Here is a 17,010-nt window from a genome sequence, read left to right as displayed (position 1 = left end):
TGTTCACTTAATAATTCAGGATTGGTTACATTAAGGCCAGGTGATCAGTAATCCTAATCCCATCAGCAAGCTTACTTCCATCCTACCATGTAACTTAACTTATTCAAAGGTGGATATCTTTGATGCCTTATTATTCGACCGCTTACATTTGTTCTTTTTTTCCTATTTGGAACAGATTATGTCTTTCATTCACTTTTCACAATTTATTATTTGAAATACAGAGTTGGGGGGTGGTTTCCGTGCACTAGTTCCCTCCCCAAATGATCAAACAACTGTGTTGGGCCAGGGCAAAGCTGATAGCCAGCGGCTCTTTTTAGGTCTGCAACCTGGGTGCAGGGGCCCACACACTTGTGCCATCCTCTGCTGCATTCCTAGGCCATCAGCCGAATAAAGGTAGACAGGAAACAGAGTGCCCATTTGAAATGCCGGCACTGCAGGGGGAGGCTTAAACAACCCTGCGGCAGAGTTGACCCTTTTTACCCTTTTTCAGTTGATCAAAGCTTGGATTTCAACTGTTGAGTTTAATAGTTCTTTATGTCTTCTAGGTATCAAGTCTTTCATAAGTATGTGATTGGAAAATATTTTCTCTCAATCAGTAGCCTAATCAAGATTATTTAACAATATCTTTCAGAAAATAAAATATTTTAATTTAGGTGAAGAATAAGCTATTGAGTTTTATTCATTGGCCTATGATTCCAACATCATGTGTACAAACTCCTGGCCTAAAGATCTCAATAGATAATTCTCTTTTAAAAAAAGAAAATGTCGCCATCTTTATGGAGCCAGAGCCACCAGTGGCTTCACTCTTTTCCATGAGCTCTGAGTTCTAGGGACTCACACTAAAGGCTATCTGAGCAAGCCTGAGATTGCACATGAGTTTCAGTTCCAAGGGCAGATTAGGAGGGCGAATGGAAAGGCCCCAGATGAGCATTGTGTTCCCAATAGGCCATGTCGAAGGCTTCACACATCCATAATTGCCTGCCTGGCATGGCTAGATCACAGTACCCACCACTGAGTATCAAATTGGGCTAGACTCCAATACCTCCTGGTGTTCATAAGAGTCAAGGAGGGTGTGGGACAGGATGGGCTAGATCTCAGTAACCTCTGAACCATGCAAAAGATATTTCTGGGTGTGGACCAGGTGTGACTGGGCTGTAATACCCAACAGTAAGAACTGGAATGGATAGAGGATAGTTGGGCAAAACGTGAGCTAGAATCAGGCGCAGACTAGGCCAGCCCAGGCTATAGCACACGCCAACAATTGCCGAGGTGAGGGGAGCCATGCTAAACTGGGATGCAGCACCCACCAGCACACATGAGACCCAGGGCAGGGTGCGAGCCTGGTAGGGAGCTGCAGATGCACCTTTGCTGGGCCACTGCTCCCACTGGCACACATGGGAACTGGGATCAGGAGCAGACCAGGCTGAACAGGGCTATGGCACCTGTTTGCCTACATGTTAACTGGGTTGAGGGAGAGCCAGGCTGGGCTAAACAACTGTACCCATTGGTGCATACATAAGCCAGAGTAAAAGCAGGCTGGTTGGGTTTTGCTGCAGCATCAGCTGGTAAGTGCTGGATCTGGGGGAAATTCCTGGCAAGCTAGAATGCAGTACCACCTAAAGAGTATAAGATCCAGGACTAGGAATAGGCCCAGTAGGGAACCTGTGGGCACCTCTCTGATGGGTTGCAACTCCCACTTGTGAGCATAAGAACCAGGGCTGGGGGCGGGCCTGGCTATACAAGTAGTGGCACGGGCTGGCATTTGTGTAGGCTAATAGTGAGGTTGATTGGGTTGATTTGGGCTTCAACACCCACTGATGTGTATAAGAGCTGAATGGGATATAGGACAGACTGGACCAGTCTGTTCTCCATACTGGCAAGCACAAGAACCAGGGCAGGGGAAGGGCCTAATGGGGGCTGTTTGGTGTCATTCTGACTAGGCTGCAGCTCCAGCTGGTGTATGTGAGGGCTGATTGTGTGGTGTGTAACACTGGGCTGGGCTGGGCTGCAGCATCCATTGGTTTACGTAAGAGATGGGGGTAGAGCCAGAACAGACCCAGAAATTGCAACTACCATAGGCTGATGTGGGTGACAGACTGAGCTGACCCATTACAGGCAAGCACACACAAGAGTCGGGTCTGGGATCACATCAAATAAGGTTTCTTTGGGGATTTCCCCCCACCCCCAACCGACTGGGCTGCTATGCTTAGAACTCCAGCCATGGGGAGAATCACAGGATCTATAATCTGATCATGGAGTGCATGTCAGAACTGGACCTCCTCAGTGGCTTAGATGGAGCAGTGGATGGCATGCCCAGATGTACATGAAGGTTATGATAGTCCCCTGGAGCCTGCAGAGGACATCTGGTACCACAGCAGAGGAAGAAGGGCTGAACAAATTGGTCAACTACTCCAGCCAAGTGTTGACAGCAGATATCTAGGCAAATGGAGACTCTAAGGTGGACTATGTCAGCTAATGGACCTTGGAAATATTTCCTCAACCTTGGACTGGCAAAATCAGCAGCGTTTCAGAACTATCAAAACCATTTGAGCAGAACCCTAAGAGCATGCTCCACATTGGGGACCCTAGGTTGACATCAGGTGGTCATTCCCTATTCCTGAGTAATGAGGCAGTTGGGAGGCTGAGTGTGGCTTCTCCTCTTATCTCCCGTTTCTCTGGATATAGAAAGAAGAAACTTTGGAAGCAATGATCTCACTCCCTTTCCCCTAATCCTCAACCCTTCCCACCCCAATCAACCATGTAAATATCATCAAAAAGAAAAGAAAATATAAGTGGCCAACAAATGCATGACAAAATATTCAACATCACTAGTGATGAGAGAAATACAAATCAAAACACTACCGATACATCACCTCACTCCAATCAGAATAACTATATACAAGAGAATAACAATGCTGGTGATTATATGGAGGAAGAAGAGCATTTGCACGCTGTTGGTGAGTATGTAATTTAGTACAACCACAGAGAACAGTGTCTAAGTGTCCTTAAAGACTAGAAAGACATGTTTTATGGCCCAACAGTTCCACTACAAGGTATATATTCCTAAGACATGAATATGTGGCATGAAACAGATGCCTGCATCACCTTGTTTTAGCAGCATTGTTCAGAAAAACTGAAATATTGAATCAACCAAAAATCCATCATTGGGTGAATGAATAAAGAAAATGTGATGGAATAGAATATGTGTTTATATACACACACAGAGTCAGGTCTGTTAGCGATTCTGTTACATGAGATGAAAAAATAAAGTATCCTGGGGAAAAATGAGAGTTCTTTGCTGAATCTCAGGTCACAGTGACTTTTTCCTATGTTTTCTTCTTGAAATATTATAGTTTATTGAACGTTTTACCTTTGGCCCTATTATTTTTCAGTTATTTTTGTTTAAGACACAAAATTTACATCTAGTTTAATATTTGTGTATATGCATTATCAGCTTTTTAGAGCATTGTCTGTCAAAAAGATCTTTCTCCCATGAATTGCCTTTAAAACTTCATCAAAGTTTCATTGGTCAATTCTGTTTATATCTGCACCTAGATTCTCTGCTCTAAAATATTTGTCTTGGATATTAAAGCTGTGAAGTAAGTTATAAAGTCAGGTAGTATTAGTCTGCTGTACTCTTCACTTTACATTCATTTTTGACAACTAGCTTAATTTTCTTTACCTTTTCATATAAATTTTATTATCTCTTTCTCCATATATCAATATTCAAAGACATTTTTATTTTGTCTAGAATTATGTCAGTTTCACAGAACAAGTTGGAGTAATGAATTGATGTTTTTACCAAATTAAATTGCTCAGCCTATGGAGATTTTGTTTCTTCATTTATTTAAATATTCTTTGTTTTTTCTTCAGACTTCCTAAGTTTTGAGTATACAGATCCTGTATATTTTAGTTGTATTTATACTTGTTATGATTTTCTGGCAACTATTGCAAATGGAATTATATTCTTTATTTTCATTTTCAACTGTGTATAGCTAGTCTATAAAACAAGATTGATTTGTGTGTGTTCTTCAAATATTACACAACTTGCTAAACTCAATAGTGTAAGAGCTTTTGGCAGCTTACTAATATTTTATTATATAAACAATCATGTGTACTCAAAAAATGATGGCTTTGCTTCTTCATTTTCATTCTATAAGCCATTCATTTCATTTCTGGCATTTTTGCACTGACTAGGACATCTAATATAGAAAGCTGGAGTGACAGAAATGGACATCTTTATTCTAGTCCCAGTCTTTAAAAGAAAGCATTCAATCTCATGATTGAGCATGTTTTCTGTAGTTGTGTGTGTGCTTTGAGGGTGTGTATGTGGATAACCTTTATCAAGATAAACAAGTTCCCCTCCTTTCCTAGTATGCTGAGGGTTATTGTGTGAATGGACTTTGAATTTTATCAGATTTTCTACATACCTAGATTAACATGGTCATATGGTTTTTCCTTCTTTAAATAATTGTTGTGATTGTGTTATTTGGGCTTCTCATTAGTAAAGAACCAACCTTGCATTCCTTGGATAAATTCCACGTAGTCATTTTGATTCTTTATGTGGATGAGTGATTTAATCTGCCAGTTATTACTAAGAGCTTTCACATCCATGTACATGCTAGGTGATGGTCTGTAACATTCACTCTTTCTGTACTCTGTGTCTGATGCTGGTGTCAGCATATACTGGCCTCATACCATGAGTTTGGAAGCAATCCCTCATCTTTTATTTCTCTGGAAGAGATTCTATAGGATTTATGTTATTTCTCTAAATGCTTTGTAGCATTCACCAGTGAGGCCCTGTGGACCTGGATATTTCTTTTTCAGTACTTAAAATTTTGCACATATGGAATACAGTTATAATAACTATTTTAGTACACATTCTATGTTTTGATTGATTGATTTTCACTTCAGTGTGGGCTGTATTTTTTTTTTATTTCTTTGCATGCCTGGTAATTTTTGACTAGATGCCAGACATTACAAATTTTGCTTTTGGGGTATTAGATATTTCTGTATTTCTCTAAATATTCTTTATCTTTGTTCTGGGAGAAGTTATTTGAACTCAGTTTTGGATCTTAAAATTTAGAAGATGGGACCAAAGCTATGTTTGATCTAGAGCTAATGGTGCCCTTGTCGAATATTGCATGTTTTATGAATTATGAAGCTTTCTGGTCTGGCAGATTGATTAGGTATTATTCTCTGCCCTGAATGAATATCATGCACTCTTTTCTATTCTTCCTTTAATTTTCTAAGTGGTTCTTTTCCCTGCTTCTGGTAATTGCCTCATCCACATATGTTGCTCAGTATACTGCTAAACACTTACAGAGATCCTGCTGAGATCTCCAGAGGGGTTTCTATATAGCTTTCTCCTTTTGGCTACATCATCCTACAAATTCCAGCTACTTGGTTCTCCGAGGACTCAGTTTTCTATCCTCAGCAATAGCAATATTCTTCCCTGGTAAGAATCCTGAGAGACTGTTGAGTATGAGATGTATTCTGGTGTCATGTAAGTTATAGAAAAAAAAAATGTTTGTTCCCCTTGGAATTATTTAATTAGATTTATTCATTTTTATTGGAAAGTCAGATATACAAAGAGGAGAAAGATTTTCCATCCAGTGATTCACTCCCCAAATGGCCACAATGACCAGAGCTCAGCTGATCCAAAGCCAGGAGCCCGAAGCCTCCCCAGGTCTCCCACACAGGTGTAGAGTCCCAAAGCTTTGGACCCTCCTCGATCGCTTTCCCAAGCCACAAGCAGGAAGCTGGCTGGGAAGCGGGCTGCAGGGATTAGAACCGGCACCCATTTGGGATCAGAACACTTGCAAACCGAAGACTTGAGCTGCTCGGCCACTGTGCTATGCCTGGAAGAGTCCTTTTCAAAATGAATTTATCAACATATCTAAAAATAAGATAAATTCAGGTATCAGAAAATTCTGCCTTTTCAAAATATTGTCATTGTTACATTTCTTGATACACGTGGAAATAACAGAACATTCACATATGACCAGATTTGAAAATTAATGTTGTGTGTTGAAATTTTTAGAACAAATGTATATTTTTAAAGGAAATTTAGGTACAATACTTGGGGACAATTTTCTTGTGAAAGGATACTGCAACCAATATGTGTGAAGTAAGAGAATTTATGATTACCATGGGAAAATTTCCCGTCTAACTGAGAAAGTAGTTATCTGGTCCTTGAGTAACTTTACAGATACAAGAATTGATTGATGACCCAGAAATATGACCAGAAGTCTGGTACCATGTTTATCTCAACCACGCCAATACAGATGAAGGCAGGTACACTTAGTCATAGAACAGTGTACCCTTACAGGGAGTATACCAGTGGGGAAACTTGGCATGCTGGGAGAGGATATAAACACCTGCTCACTAGCCATAGCAAATGCATTAAATCTCTTAAGGAGACAAGTGCTTTAATGCAATCATATTTCTCATACATTCTGGGATATATCAAACACTTTTCTGTGCATGAAACTGCAGCGGATACCAGGTTAGAATCCTCTAACCTGTCCAAAATTGTTGAGAATTTGACCATAAATGAGACAATTGCTCATTCACAATTCAAAGTGTTGCTTTTATCAGTATGCAGAGAACAACAGTTAAAACTGGTGGTGATACAGGAAGAAAAAAAGGGATTGTGGAAATTGTGATTTCACCCAATTTCCTGTAGTCCTTGACCCTTATCACACTTATCAACTCTGTAAAAATCATCAAAAATAAAAATAATTAATAAAAAGTAAATAGGTAATATTTTTAAAGCTAAGTCAAGTAAAAATAAACTGGGGTTAGCATTGTGGTGCAGTGAATTAAGTCACTCCTTGCAATATTGGCATTCTGTATTGGAGTGTTCATTCGGGTTTAGACTTCTCTGATTCCAGTCTATCTCCCTGCTCATGCTCCTGGAAAAGCAACAGATGATGGCCCAAACACTTAGATCCCTGACACTCATGTGGGAGACCAGGATGGAATTGGAATCCTGGATTCATCCAAGTATGGCCTGGCTGTTGTGGGCATTAGAAGAATGAACCAATAGATGGAGGAATCGGTCTCTCCCTCCCATTCCTACTCTCACCCCTCAATCCCTCTCTACTCTTTCTCCCTCTTTCCCTTCTCTTTCTCCCTCCCTCCCTTCTATTTCTCCCTCCCTCCTTTCTTCTTTTCCTTGCTCTATACCTCTCCTTCTCTTTTGTCATTCTCTTAAATAACTTAAAAATCTCTTCCAATGTTTTGTCAGCTTAGCATCATTTCTTAAAGTATGTTTTAAAATATAGTAGCTGATATGAATAGATATAAATAAATAAAATTATCCTTGGGGAGAAAACATGTTGCTTATATGTCATGCTTTCTTTGGTTCACAAATCATAAGAAACTACCCAGTGTGTTCTGAAAAGTTTCTTGCATGGCATTTAACAGGTAGTATTTCTCCATGTTTTAGCTTAGAGTCCTCTCCCAAGGACAGTCTTGTGGATCTAGGACTTGGCTTTCTTTGTCAATGAAGTACCTAGCATGAAGCAGGTATTGATTGAGTAAAATAGTGATTTTCTGATTCCCTGATGGCTTGCCAGGGGTCCCTCAACCCTTTTCAGGGAAATAGAACAATGGGTTTGCTCCCTCCATGCTGTGGGCTGGTGACTGTGCACTATTTGAGCCATCCCATTTTTTTTTCTTTAATGAGGTAAGTGCCAGGCAACATCCAGAAAATATTCTAAGCCCAGCGCAGTAGCCCAGTGGCTGAAGTCCTTGCCTTGCTCTCAGCAGGATCACATATAGACACCGGTTCATATCCCAGCTGCTCCACTTCCTTTCCAGCTCCCTGCTTGTGGCCTGGGAAAGTAGTCAAAGATGGCCAAAAGCCTTGGGACCCTGCATCCGCATGGGAGACTTGGAAGAAGTTCCTGGCTCCTGACTTCAGATCTGCTCAGCTCTGTTTGTGGCAGCTACTTTGAGAGTGAACCAGCAGATAGAAGATCTTTTCTCTATAAGATTTTTCAGTAAAAATAAATAAATCTTAAAAAGAAGAAAATATTGTGCCTTCTCCATCTTACCCTGTTTCCCTAATAACCTTCTCCCTTCTGTCTGTGGAGCTACAGATGTTGCTGCATCAGCCAGAAGCCAAGGTTGATGCCCTGGTGGTGGAAAGTGAGTCACATCTCAGCAGAACAAGAGGAAGGCGGCAGGCACTTGTGTGGGGGGTCAGAAGGGTGTTGCTGAGCACTGCTGGGCCAAACAGAAAGCTTCTCTTTTACTTGCTCTTTGTTTGACCTGTGAATAAACAAAGACTTTCTATTTCTAGAAATCCCATTGTTTTAACTGCTTTGAGTTCCTTTGGAAAACTTAAAAATTCATTTCTTTATGTGTAACAGTTGAAGCTGTGTGGACCCAGTCCTAACATTTTGTTGTTGTTCCTTTTTTTTCCTGTATCTCCTTATACTTTATGTTCTCACATGCTAAAATCTCCCAGCTATCTGAAATTTGCTTTATACTCAAATATGCATGACATTAAACACAGCTATGATGTTTTCATTTGATTAGAATATTGAGAATTATAGAAAACTTGGCAAACGTCACGCTTTGAGGAAACGATTCTTCTGTTTTATTCAGTAATCAGCAAGGTTATGGGCCTTGAAATACAAAAAAAAAAAAAAAAAACCTCTAAAGACAGCAAGTCCTTCAGTTACTTAACTGAAGGAAATTTGGAATAGATGGAGGAAAATAGTATTTACAGCAGGCCTACCATGTTCCAGACCATAAACTACTTATTTATCAGAGAGAGGGTGTATGTGTGTGTGGGTAAGCATTTGCATCTGAAAGACTAATGATGAAGTTGTCCTTTTTTTTTTTTGAAGTATGTTAAGTCAGAGCCATTATGTAGAGAGAATGTATAATTCTGTGCCAAATCATGTGGTTTAAAAATTGTGTTTTGTTTCTCTCTAGTGGATGACACTGTAGTTGCCATTCCCTATGGAAGCAGACATATTCGTCTTGTCTTAAAAGGACCTGATCACTTGTGTGAGTAAATCCAGTTGTTTTTTCTTTGGGGATTAGGAATTTTGGTTATTATCGTTTTTTTTTTGTTCCCAGAAGCGATTAAAATAAATCTTTCTACTCTATCATAATATGACATCATGAGTGCTTCTGTTTATCTTCTGGCTGTTTGATGAGATGGCAGAAACCTCAGTGGTAATTATCTCTAACCACAGTCATTCTGAAAACTACAAAATAGATCCTCCCCGTGGGTTATTCATAAGTTAAGCACGTGTTTATGCTTTTATGAATATTGTATCTCACTGTGTCTTTCCCTTTCTAATCCATCTCAACCTGTTTTTTGGTTTTTTTTGGTTTTTTTTTTTTTTTTTTGCTTCTCTGTCTTCTTTCTCTTTCTAATCCTTACTATATATTGTCTTTTCCTTTTTCTTTCCATGATTATGTTCTATTACTTTATCAGTGCAGAAAAACAAACACTGTGGCATTTAAAGAAAACCCTGATACTAACAAGGATGCCGTGTGTTAAAGATAATTCCATATCCTTGCCTCTTAACAATAGCTATTGAGATTCAGAATTGAAAGATAATCATAACCCCCAAAAGCCCATTAAGGTATGCCTCCTGCTGGTTTGCACAAGAATTAATCTTCAGTAGTGCCAAAGCATCACACAATCATATCACTTTATTACTGTTTACTGTTGTTTAGATATAGACCTATAAATTATAAGCATAAACAGAAGAGCGAGTGGGAGAGAATATGCTAGTATTTTCTGTGATATTCAATTTCAGTTGTTTCCTTGAGTATTTCTGATCAAATCCACTCTAATTATTCCACACAGTCATCTGTCATCTTCTGCTTTTTCTTTCCTCCCACACACACTCCTGTGAACCCAATGCAGATAGCAAGCATTTCAACAGTTGGAATGGTAATGAAATCATGCTGGAGAGACAAAGAAGAGCAAGACAAATCAGAGTCCACCAAAATTAATGTATACTACTGTGATCTTTGTAAAAGTAAAAATAAACGCATTTCATGAAAGAAGTAGAGTTTAAGTGGTCATGTGAAGTAAGGGAGTGGGTAAAGTATCATTTAGACAAAGCAGAAAATGCTGATAAGTTGCCTGGTATGAATCCAAGTTCTCTTCTAACCCTGAGCAACTCCTTCAAATTCAGTATTTCCACTTCAAAAGATCATGTGTGTACTATTACCATCCATATGATTCATTTTATGCCTTGAACATTGAACAGAGCTAACCACTGGAATAGCAGCCACATTGAAAAGTAGTGTTTTGTGAACAGTGACAGAGACTAGGATAAGATATTTGGTACAAGTTCATCACCAGGTAGAAGCTGACTCTTCATTACAGAAGGAAGATTTAAGAAGAAAATGTATTTCATAGACATATTAGTCTCCCAGATTTTTAATTATATGATCAGTAGGGAACTGAAAAATTGACCTTGTATAATTTAACTGTCCCAAGGATTTTGTAGGCAAAGTTTTAAATGATGCTCAGAAATCATGAAAAGCAAAATTAAATCTGCTCTTTCCACTTTACAGAATCCTATAAGCTTCATAGGCATAGCTGGGCATTTTTTGTTGATTTGGTTTTTGTATCTAGTGTGTGATTCATTAAGATGCATGTGAAATCAAGTGCTGCTCTGTTTCTCCAGCAACTCTTGTTCTATACCCTCAGTGGCTGGTTCATTATGGGATCATCCTTAAATATTTAAGCCCAAACCAAAATCAGACTAGGTGATCTGGTCCAGCACCAGCTCAGTTGTAATCAGAAGTACCTGGAAAAGCATAGCTGGGGGATGCCAATAAGATTGAATCATCTGCTCTTAGATCAGACTTAGACCTCCAGTATGTTTTCTAAAACTGCTGGGTATGCCCTTGAACACCAATATTTTCCAGACCTTGGTATTCTTTGTAGTGAATAATTCAAAGTAGAACAAGCCCAAAACAATATAGTGCAAATATTTCAGGCACTTATTGTCTTTAGAAATCTTATAAAATGCATGAAAGGAGACATTTTATTGATTTATTTATTATTATTTTACTTTATTGGGTAGGAGATTCAGGAGTCCCACTTAAGACTCTGTTTTTCAGCTGAAGTCACTGCCAAAACTTAGGGTTGTTTGTAAGGCTTGGAAACCATTAACCTCAGTCCACTTATCTTCCTTCATGCAACAGACAGTTATTCTAAATCACCTTTCAGTCACTTGAGGGCTTGGTCATCTCTAGAACACACATCATAATCGTTATCATTCCCAACATTCTCTAATTTCATCTTCAAATACAACACAAGATGCTTCATAGTCATCATCCTTAACCAAATTCAGATTTGAATACTTAAGTAATTAAATATCATATATGTGTATACAATTGAATTAAATATCAAGAAGAAACTTAAAATGAGAAAGAAGTGTAAGGAAGAGGCCCTGTCCTTAAGTCATTCTAGTTTCTTCCTTTTGAGCAGCCATACCTATGTAGTAAACAACCAGAAGCTATTTAATGAATACATGGAAAGTCATACAGGTACAGTGGCAACTCAGAAGTATACTCTGGGTCTAACAGGGAAAATGGGAAGCTAGAATGTATGCTAGACTGAAGACCATCAGGACTGAAGTCAGTAAGGCATGTATTAAAGATGGTTAAATTATAGAAACTGGGCTGTAATACAGTAGCATAAACAAAAGAGGATATCCACAGATTCAAAGGTTTTCTAACATGGTGTCTTAAAATCTTGGTTAGTGAATTTTTAAATCATTTTATTTACACCATGAAATCCTGTGTGATCCGGAAGTGACTTTATATTCTGTTTAGGTCACAGTTTGGTCAGCTGTACTACATCAGTGCTGTCCCTTACATGGAGTTGAACTTTACTGGATGTGATGTGCCTATATGTGATCTCTCACAGCCCTAGGAAATCACCCTCTTCTCTTCCTGTGTCTGATTATATAGATCTGGAAACCAAAACCCTCCAAGGTGCTAAAGGTGAAAACAGCCTCAGCTCTACAGGCACCTTTTTTGTGGACAATTCTAGTGTGGATTTCCAGAAATTTCCAGAAAAAGAGATACTGAGAATGACTGGACCACTCACAGCAGATTTCATTGTCAAGGTGAGCCTATTTAGATACCTTACTTTTAAATCACATTCAAATTGATGTTATTTATAATCTCCTGAATAGAGAGACATTCATTATTGAGATATGTCTTTGGGATGCCTGCATGTTATCGAGAAAATGTGTAATTCAAAGATGTTGTGCTAGCTACATCCTGAAATTCACAAATCTCATGAATTTTTTATTTAAAAAAATGGTCCCTACCCATGAAACCAAAATAGCACCAGTAGGCAGATATCATTTGTCTTTAAAATAATTTCTTTGCTGTCATTGACTCGTAAAGGACATCCTCCATGAGAAGTTCTAGCTGATGATCCATAGAGCTGCTCGCGTAATCCTGCTTCTAATGGAAAGTTCTGCTTTCTCTTGCACTGGCAACAAGACTAAGTTGTTTCCTTATATTAGAACTTCCCTGTTCTTCAAGGCAATATAAAACACATTGCTGGAAGCAACATGCACATTCTGTTGGAAAAATGCAAACACTAAAAGAACATTTGGGATTGACAATAAAATAAAACATTTTTTTTTCTTTCAGTTGGTCAGGAGGACCTGAAAGATTTCAGCTGTAAAGCTGTAAAGCTTGTAATGTGTCCAGGACCCCATAAATTTTTCATCATGGGAGTTAGAGCCAGAAGACATTTGATTTAAGCTGAGGCTTGATGACCCAATGGCAGCTGGAAGTAAGAATGCATGTAGGAAAATGTGATGGGCAGTGAGGATAGATAGAAGAAGGATTCCTGAACACTGTCCTCTGTTGACAAGGTAGCTCTTGTTAATCCAGTTCAGATGCCAGTCACATGAATGTGAACAAGAAGCTGAAAACCATTAGAGATACCCCCAAATAGAAATTATGCTATAGATAAACAATTCCCCTCATGCAGAAGTAAGAGAGAGCTCTATTCTTTGAAGCCCTTGATTGAACAGTGTGATTGAACAGTTTGTAAGATAGTGATTTCCCTAATGGTCCTTCAAGAGTTAATTCACATACTAAAATATAGAATAGGATTCAAGTAATGTTATCTACCTTTGAATAGTTCAGAGCATTGTCAAATGCATTTCATTAGCCAATTGCCTTTTGTACACCACCTCTTGGGTCATAGGTATAATGAGATCAACATTTCTAAAACTGAATTTACCTAGCACAGAAATCTACCTTATCTTCTTTATTTCTTATCTTATAGACTAGTACACTATGCACTCAATCAAATCAGAAGCCTTGAATTCATCATGATTTCTCCTCCCGTGTTTGTTGCCAGTCAGAATTCAACTTTTTCAGTACTTACCTCCATATCATTTCTCGAAAATTTTTCCTCTCCATGTTTTGCTGCTTGCCTTAGTTTATCCCTTTGCATTTTTCACAGAATCCAGATTACCTTTTCAGCCTCTTGTCCATTGTCTCTGTTACTTTCAAACTGGATTTTATAGTACTGTAACAGTATTTTTTTAATTATCCTACTCAGTCTCTCATCTCCACTCATTGTTTCTAGAGATGAACATCAATAGAAAAGCTGTAGATTCAGCCCAAATCTCTGTGTACATTATGTCTTCCCACTGTCTTATTTGAGGACAACAATTAAATTATATCTGATTTCAGATCTCCCTAACAGGAACCTAGTAAGTAAAAATAATTGCTGTATGGGAAAAAAAACATATCTATAGCACAGCAATTGTTTAAGTGGAGCAGATGCTAATACTCCATTTAATCCAGAATTAAGTTTGGTTTCTGTATAGTTGACTGACTTGTCTAAGTTCCTGTCTAGGAACCCAGGACTGAAAAATCATCTCTTTTTTTCTGACCCAAGCTCACTTCATTATTCTGTGTTGTTTTCAAAAACATGTATTTTTGTCCCCTCAGGTTCCATTAAAAAAAGCTCAAGATTTAAATAAATATAATCTAAAATAGAATATGTAGCTTAAAATCAGTTTATGTAAACTTGAAAATGATATAGAAATTTAAGAACTTATGACTCATAATGAAAAAGATTTTCTTCTCTTATTTTTCCCAAAGAAATAACTGAAAATCAAAATTTATCATTTGACAAACATTATTCATGACTTAGGTGTTCAAATTATGCCAAGTATGTAAGACAGCCTTTAGCATCATTGCAAAGTATAGTCTCTTTCACATAACGTATATGTTAGTAATATGTATATTTAACTGTCAAACTCTCTTTACAGATTTAACAGGCAACAGATTCAAGGCAAAATTCAATCCCACATTGATACATTTTTATTTAAAACACTGAAATCCTTGTTGAAATTCAGTGAACAGCATCATCTTTGAGATGAAGAGAATACCCCCAGTGATCTGACTGGACAGTCCAGTGACTCACAGAGTACAAGTTCAGTGTGTCCATGGGAGCTCTCCTGGTAGAGCACAGAAAATGGCAGGAGTCCAGTTATTCAGAAAGATCTGTGTGCAAGCTAGCTGAAGGAGAAAAGGCTGTCAGCATCTTATCCTTGAATTGTGGGCATCTCAAAACTCTATTGTCATTCTTCTCTGATAGAAACAAGTTCTCTCTTCTTATTTTAATTGAGCAAATTTTAAATATAAAGATTATACATATTCATTATCTGCAACTTGATGGGTTTCTTATTTTACTTCTTTTTCTTATGTTTTTATGATACAGTTCCATAGTCCTTGGAATTTACCTTATCTCCTTCACAATTCCCTGCCCCCATCACTGCGTTCCCCTGTATCATTACTATAGTGTAGTTCTTCTTACACAGTCATCTGTCAGTCATCACGGGCATAGACAATGGCAGAGAGTTCAGCATCCTATTGTCAAGATACAGTAAACAGTTTCATTGGGAGTCCATCTTTCATTTGGAAGTAGAGATGCATACTGCATTGTATCCTCACATCTGAATATGATAGTCTCCATTACACAACTACGATACATCCCTTTAAATGAAAAGCCATAATACACCATCAACAACAGGAAGAAAAAGAGAAATTTACAACACCGTGAAGTTAAATAACATGCTACTGAATGACTAATGTATCACTGAAGAAATGAAAAAGAAAATCAAGAACTACTACTGTATGATCTATGAGCCAGTGAAGAATTTCATCAGAAGAAAATATTTTAAAGAGATAAAACTAATCAAAACAAAAAAATCAAAATCCATGAGATATAGTTTCCACTGATCTTTGTTGGTGAAACTTGTCTCCTGTAGACAACAAATAGATGGGCTTTTTGGTTTTTTTAAAGATTTATTTATTTTTTTTTGAAAGGTGGATATACAAGGGGGAGAGACAGAAGGGAAGATCTTCCATCTGATGGTTCAGTCCCCAAGTGACTGCAATGGCTGGAGCTGAGCCAATCTGACCCCAGGATACAGGAGCTCCTCTTGGTCTCCCATGTGGGTGCAGGGTTCCAAGGCTTTGGGCCATCCTCGACTGCTTTCCTGGGCCACAAGCAGGGAGATGGATGGAAAGCAGGGCCGCCAGGATTAGAACTGGCAACCATATGGGATCCTGAGAGTGCAAGAAGAGGACTTTACCCACTATGCTGTCTCACCGGGCAGGTTTTGTGTTTTTTTAATCCAGTCTATCAATCTATAACATTTGATTGATGACTTTAAGCCATCTACATTCATGGTTAATACAAATAGTTCGTAATTTGGTCCTGTCATTTTAGCAATGGGTTATTTCTTGATTTAGTATTCTGTTATTATTGTACTGGGATGTTTTTTGCATTTGCCTTTGGTTTTGGTGGGTGCTATTCCTTTTAACTGTCAGAAGAACATCTTTAAGTATCATTTGTAGGGCAGGTTTAGGAGAGGCATATTCTTTTGACTTTACTGTGGAAAATTTTTATTTCATTTTCAAAGACAAATGAAAGTTTTGCTGGGTACGTTGTTCTGTATGACAGTGTTTTTCTTTTAGAATCTGGAATGTGTTCCTGCATTCTCTTCTGGCCTGTAGAGGTTCCTGTGAGAGGTCTCCTGTGAGTTTAATTGGCATTCCTTTATATGTCAGTTGATTTTTTTTTTCATGTGCACATGTAAGGATCTTTTCCTTATGTTCGAATGAAGAGATCTTGCTTATCATGTGTCATGGTGAAGATTGCTTTTGGCAACCCTGTTGGGAGTTCTGTGCCCCTCCTGGATGTTGTTTCCCAATTCTTTCTCTAGATTGGGGAAACTTTCCCTTATTATTTCATTAAATACATTTTTTTAAAGATTTATTTTTATTATTTTTTCATTGGAAAGGCGGATATACAGAGAGGAGAGACAGAGAGGAAGATCTTCCATCCGATGATTCACTCCCCAAGTGAGCGCAACGGGCCGATACTATGCCGATCCGAAGCCAGGAGCCTCTTCCGGGTCTCCCACACGGGTACAGGTTCCCAAAGCTTTGGGCCGTCCTCCACTGCCTTCCCGGGCCACAGGCAGGGAGCTGGAAGGGAAGCGGGGCTGCCGGGATTAGAACCGGCGCCCATATGGGATCCCGGGCGTGCAAGGCGAGGACCTTTAACCACTTGCGCCACCGCGCCGGGCCCCATTAAATACATTTTTAAACCCAGCTTCTCTTTCTGCTCCTTCTGGGATTCCCATAAATCTTATATTTGGCCTTTTAATAGTGTCTTTCAATTCTTGAATACTTTTTTTTTTAGCCTAATCCAGCTCCGTTTCCAGGTTTTTGTTTGTTTTCCCCTGGTGACAGGAAATATCTTCTAATTTTCTGATATTCTTTTGCTTGCTTTATTCTATTTTGGAGACTCTCCACTGTACTTTTAATTTGCTCCACTGTATTCTTCAATTCTGATATTTCAGCTTTCATTTGATTCATTTCCAGTGTGACATATTCCTTGAATTCCTTGAATGCCTGCTTTATGTGCTTCTCATTAATAAGAAGTTTTATAACAAGTGTTTT

At 38.5% G+C, this 17,010-nt stretch overlaps 1 protein-coding gene across 2 annotated transcripts in view; it reads left to right on the top strand.

The window, feature by feature from the left end:
* Window positions 1–17,010, top strand: part of ADAMTSL1 (ADAMTS like 1) — a 385,347-nt gene that overhangs the window by 141,917 nt on the left and 226,420 nt on the right. For both annotated transcript variants that reach the window (XM_041004529.1, XM_041004530.1), the window contains exons 6-7: window positions 8,953–9,027; window positions 11,968–12,125. In XM_041004529.1, the coding sequence (XP_040860463.1) occupies window positions 8,953–9,027; window positions 11,968–12,125 (233 nt within the window). The remainder of the gene's footprint in view (window positions 1–8,952; window positions 9,028–11,967; window positions 12,126–17,010) is intronic.

This window comes from Ochotona curzoniae, unplaced genomic scaffold (genome assembly GCF_017591425.1).
Source record: "Ochotona curzoniae isolate NIBS_2020 unplaced genomic scaffold, NIBS_Ocur_1.0 scaffold_3208, whole genome shotgun sequence".
Lineage (NCBI taxonomy): Eukaryota > Metazoa > Chordata > Mammalia > Lagomorpha > Ochotonidae > Ochotona > Ochotona curzoniae.
This window is presented reverse-complemented; position numbering and strand designations above follow the sequence as displayed.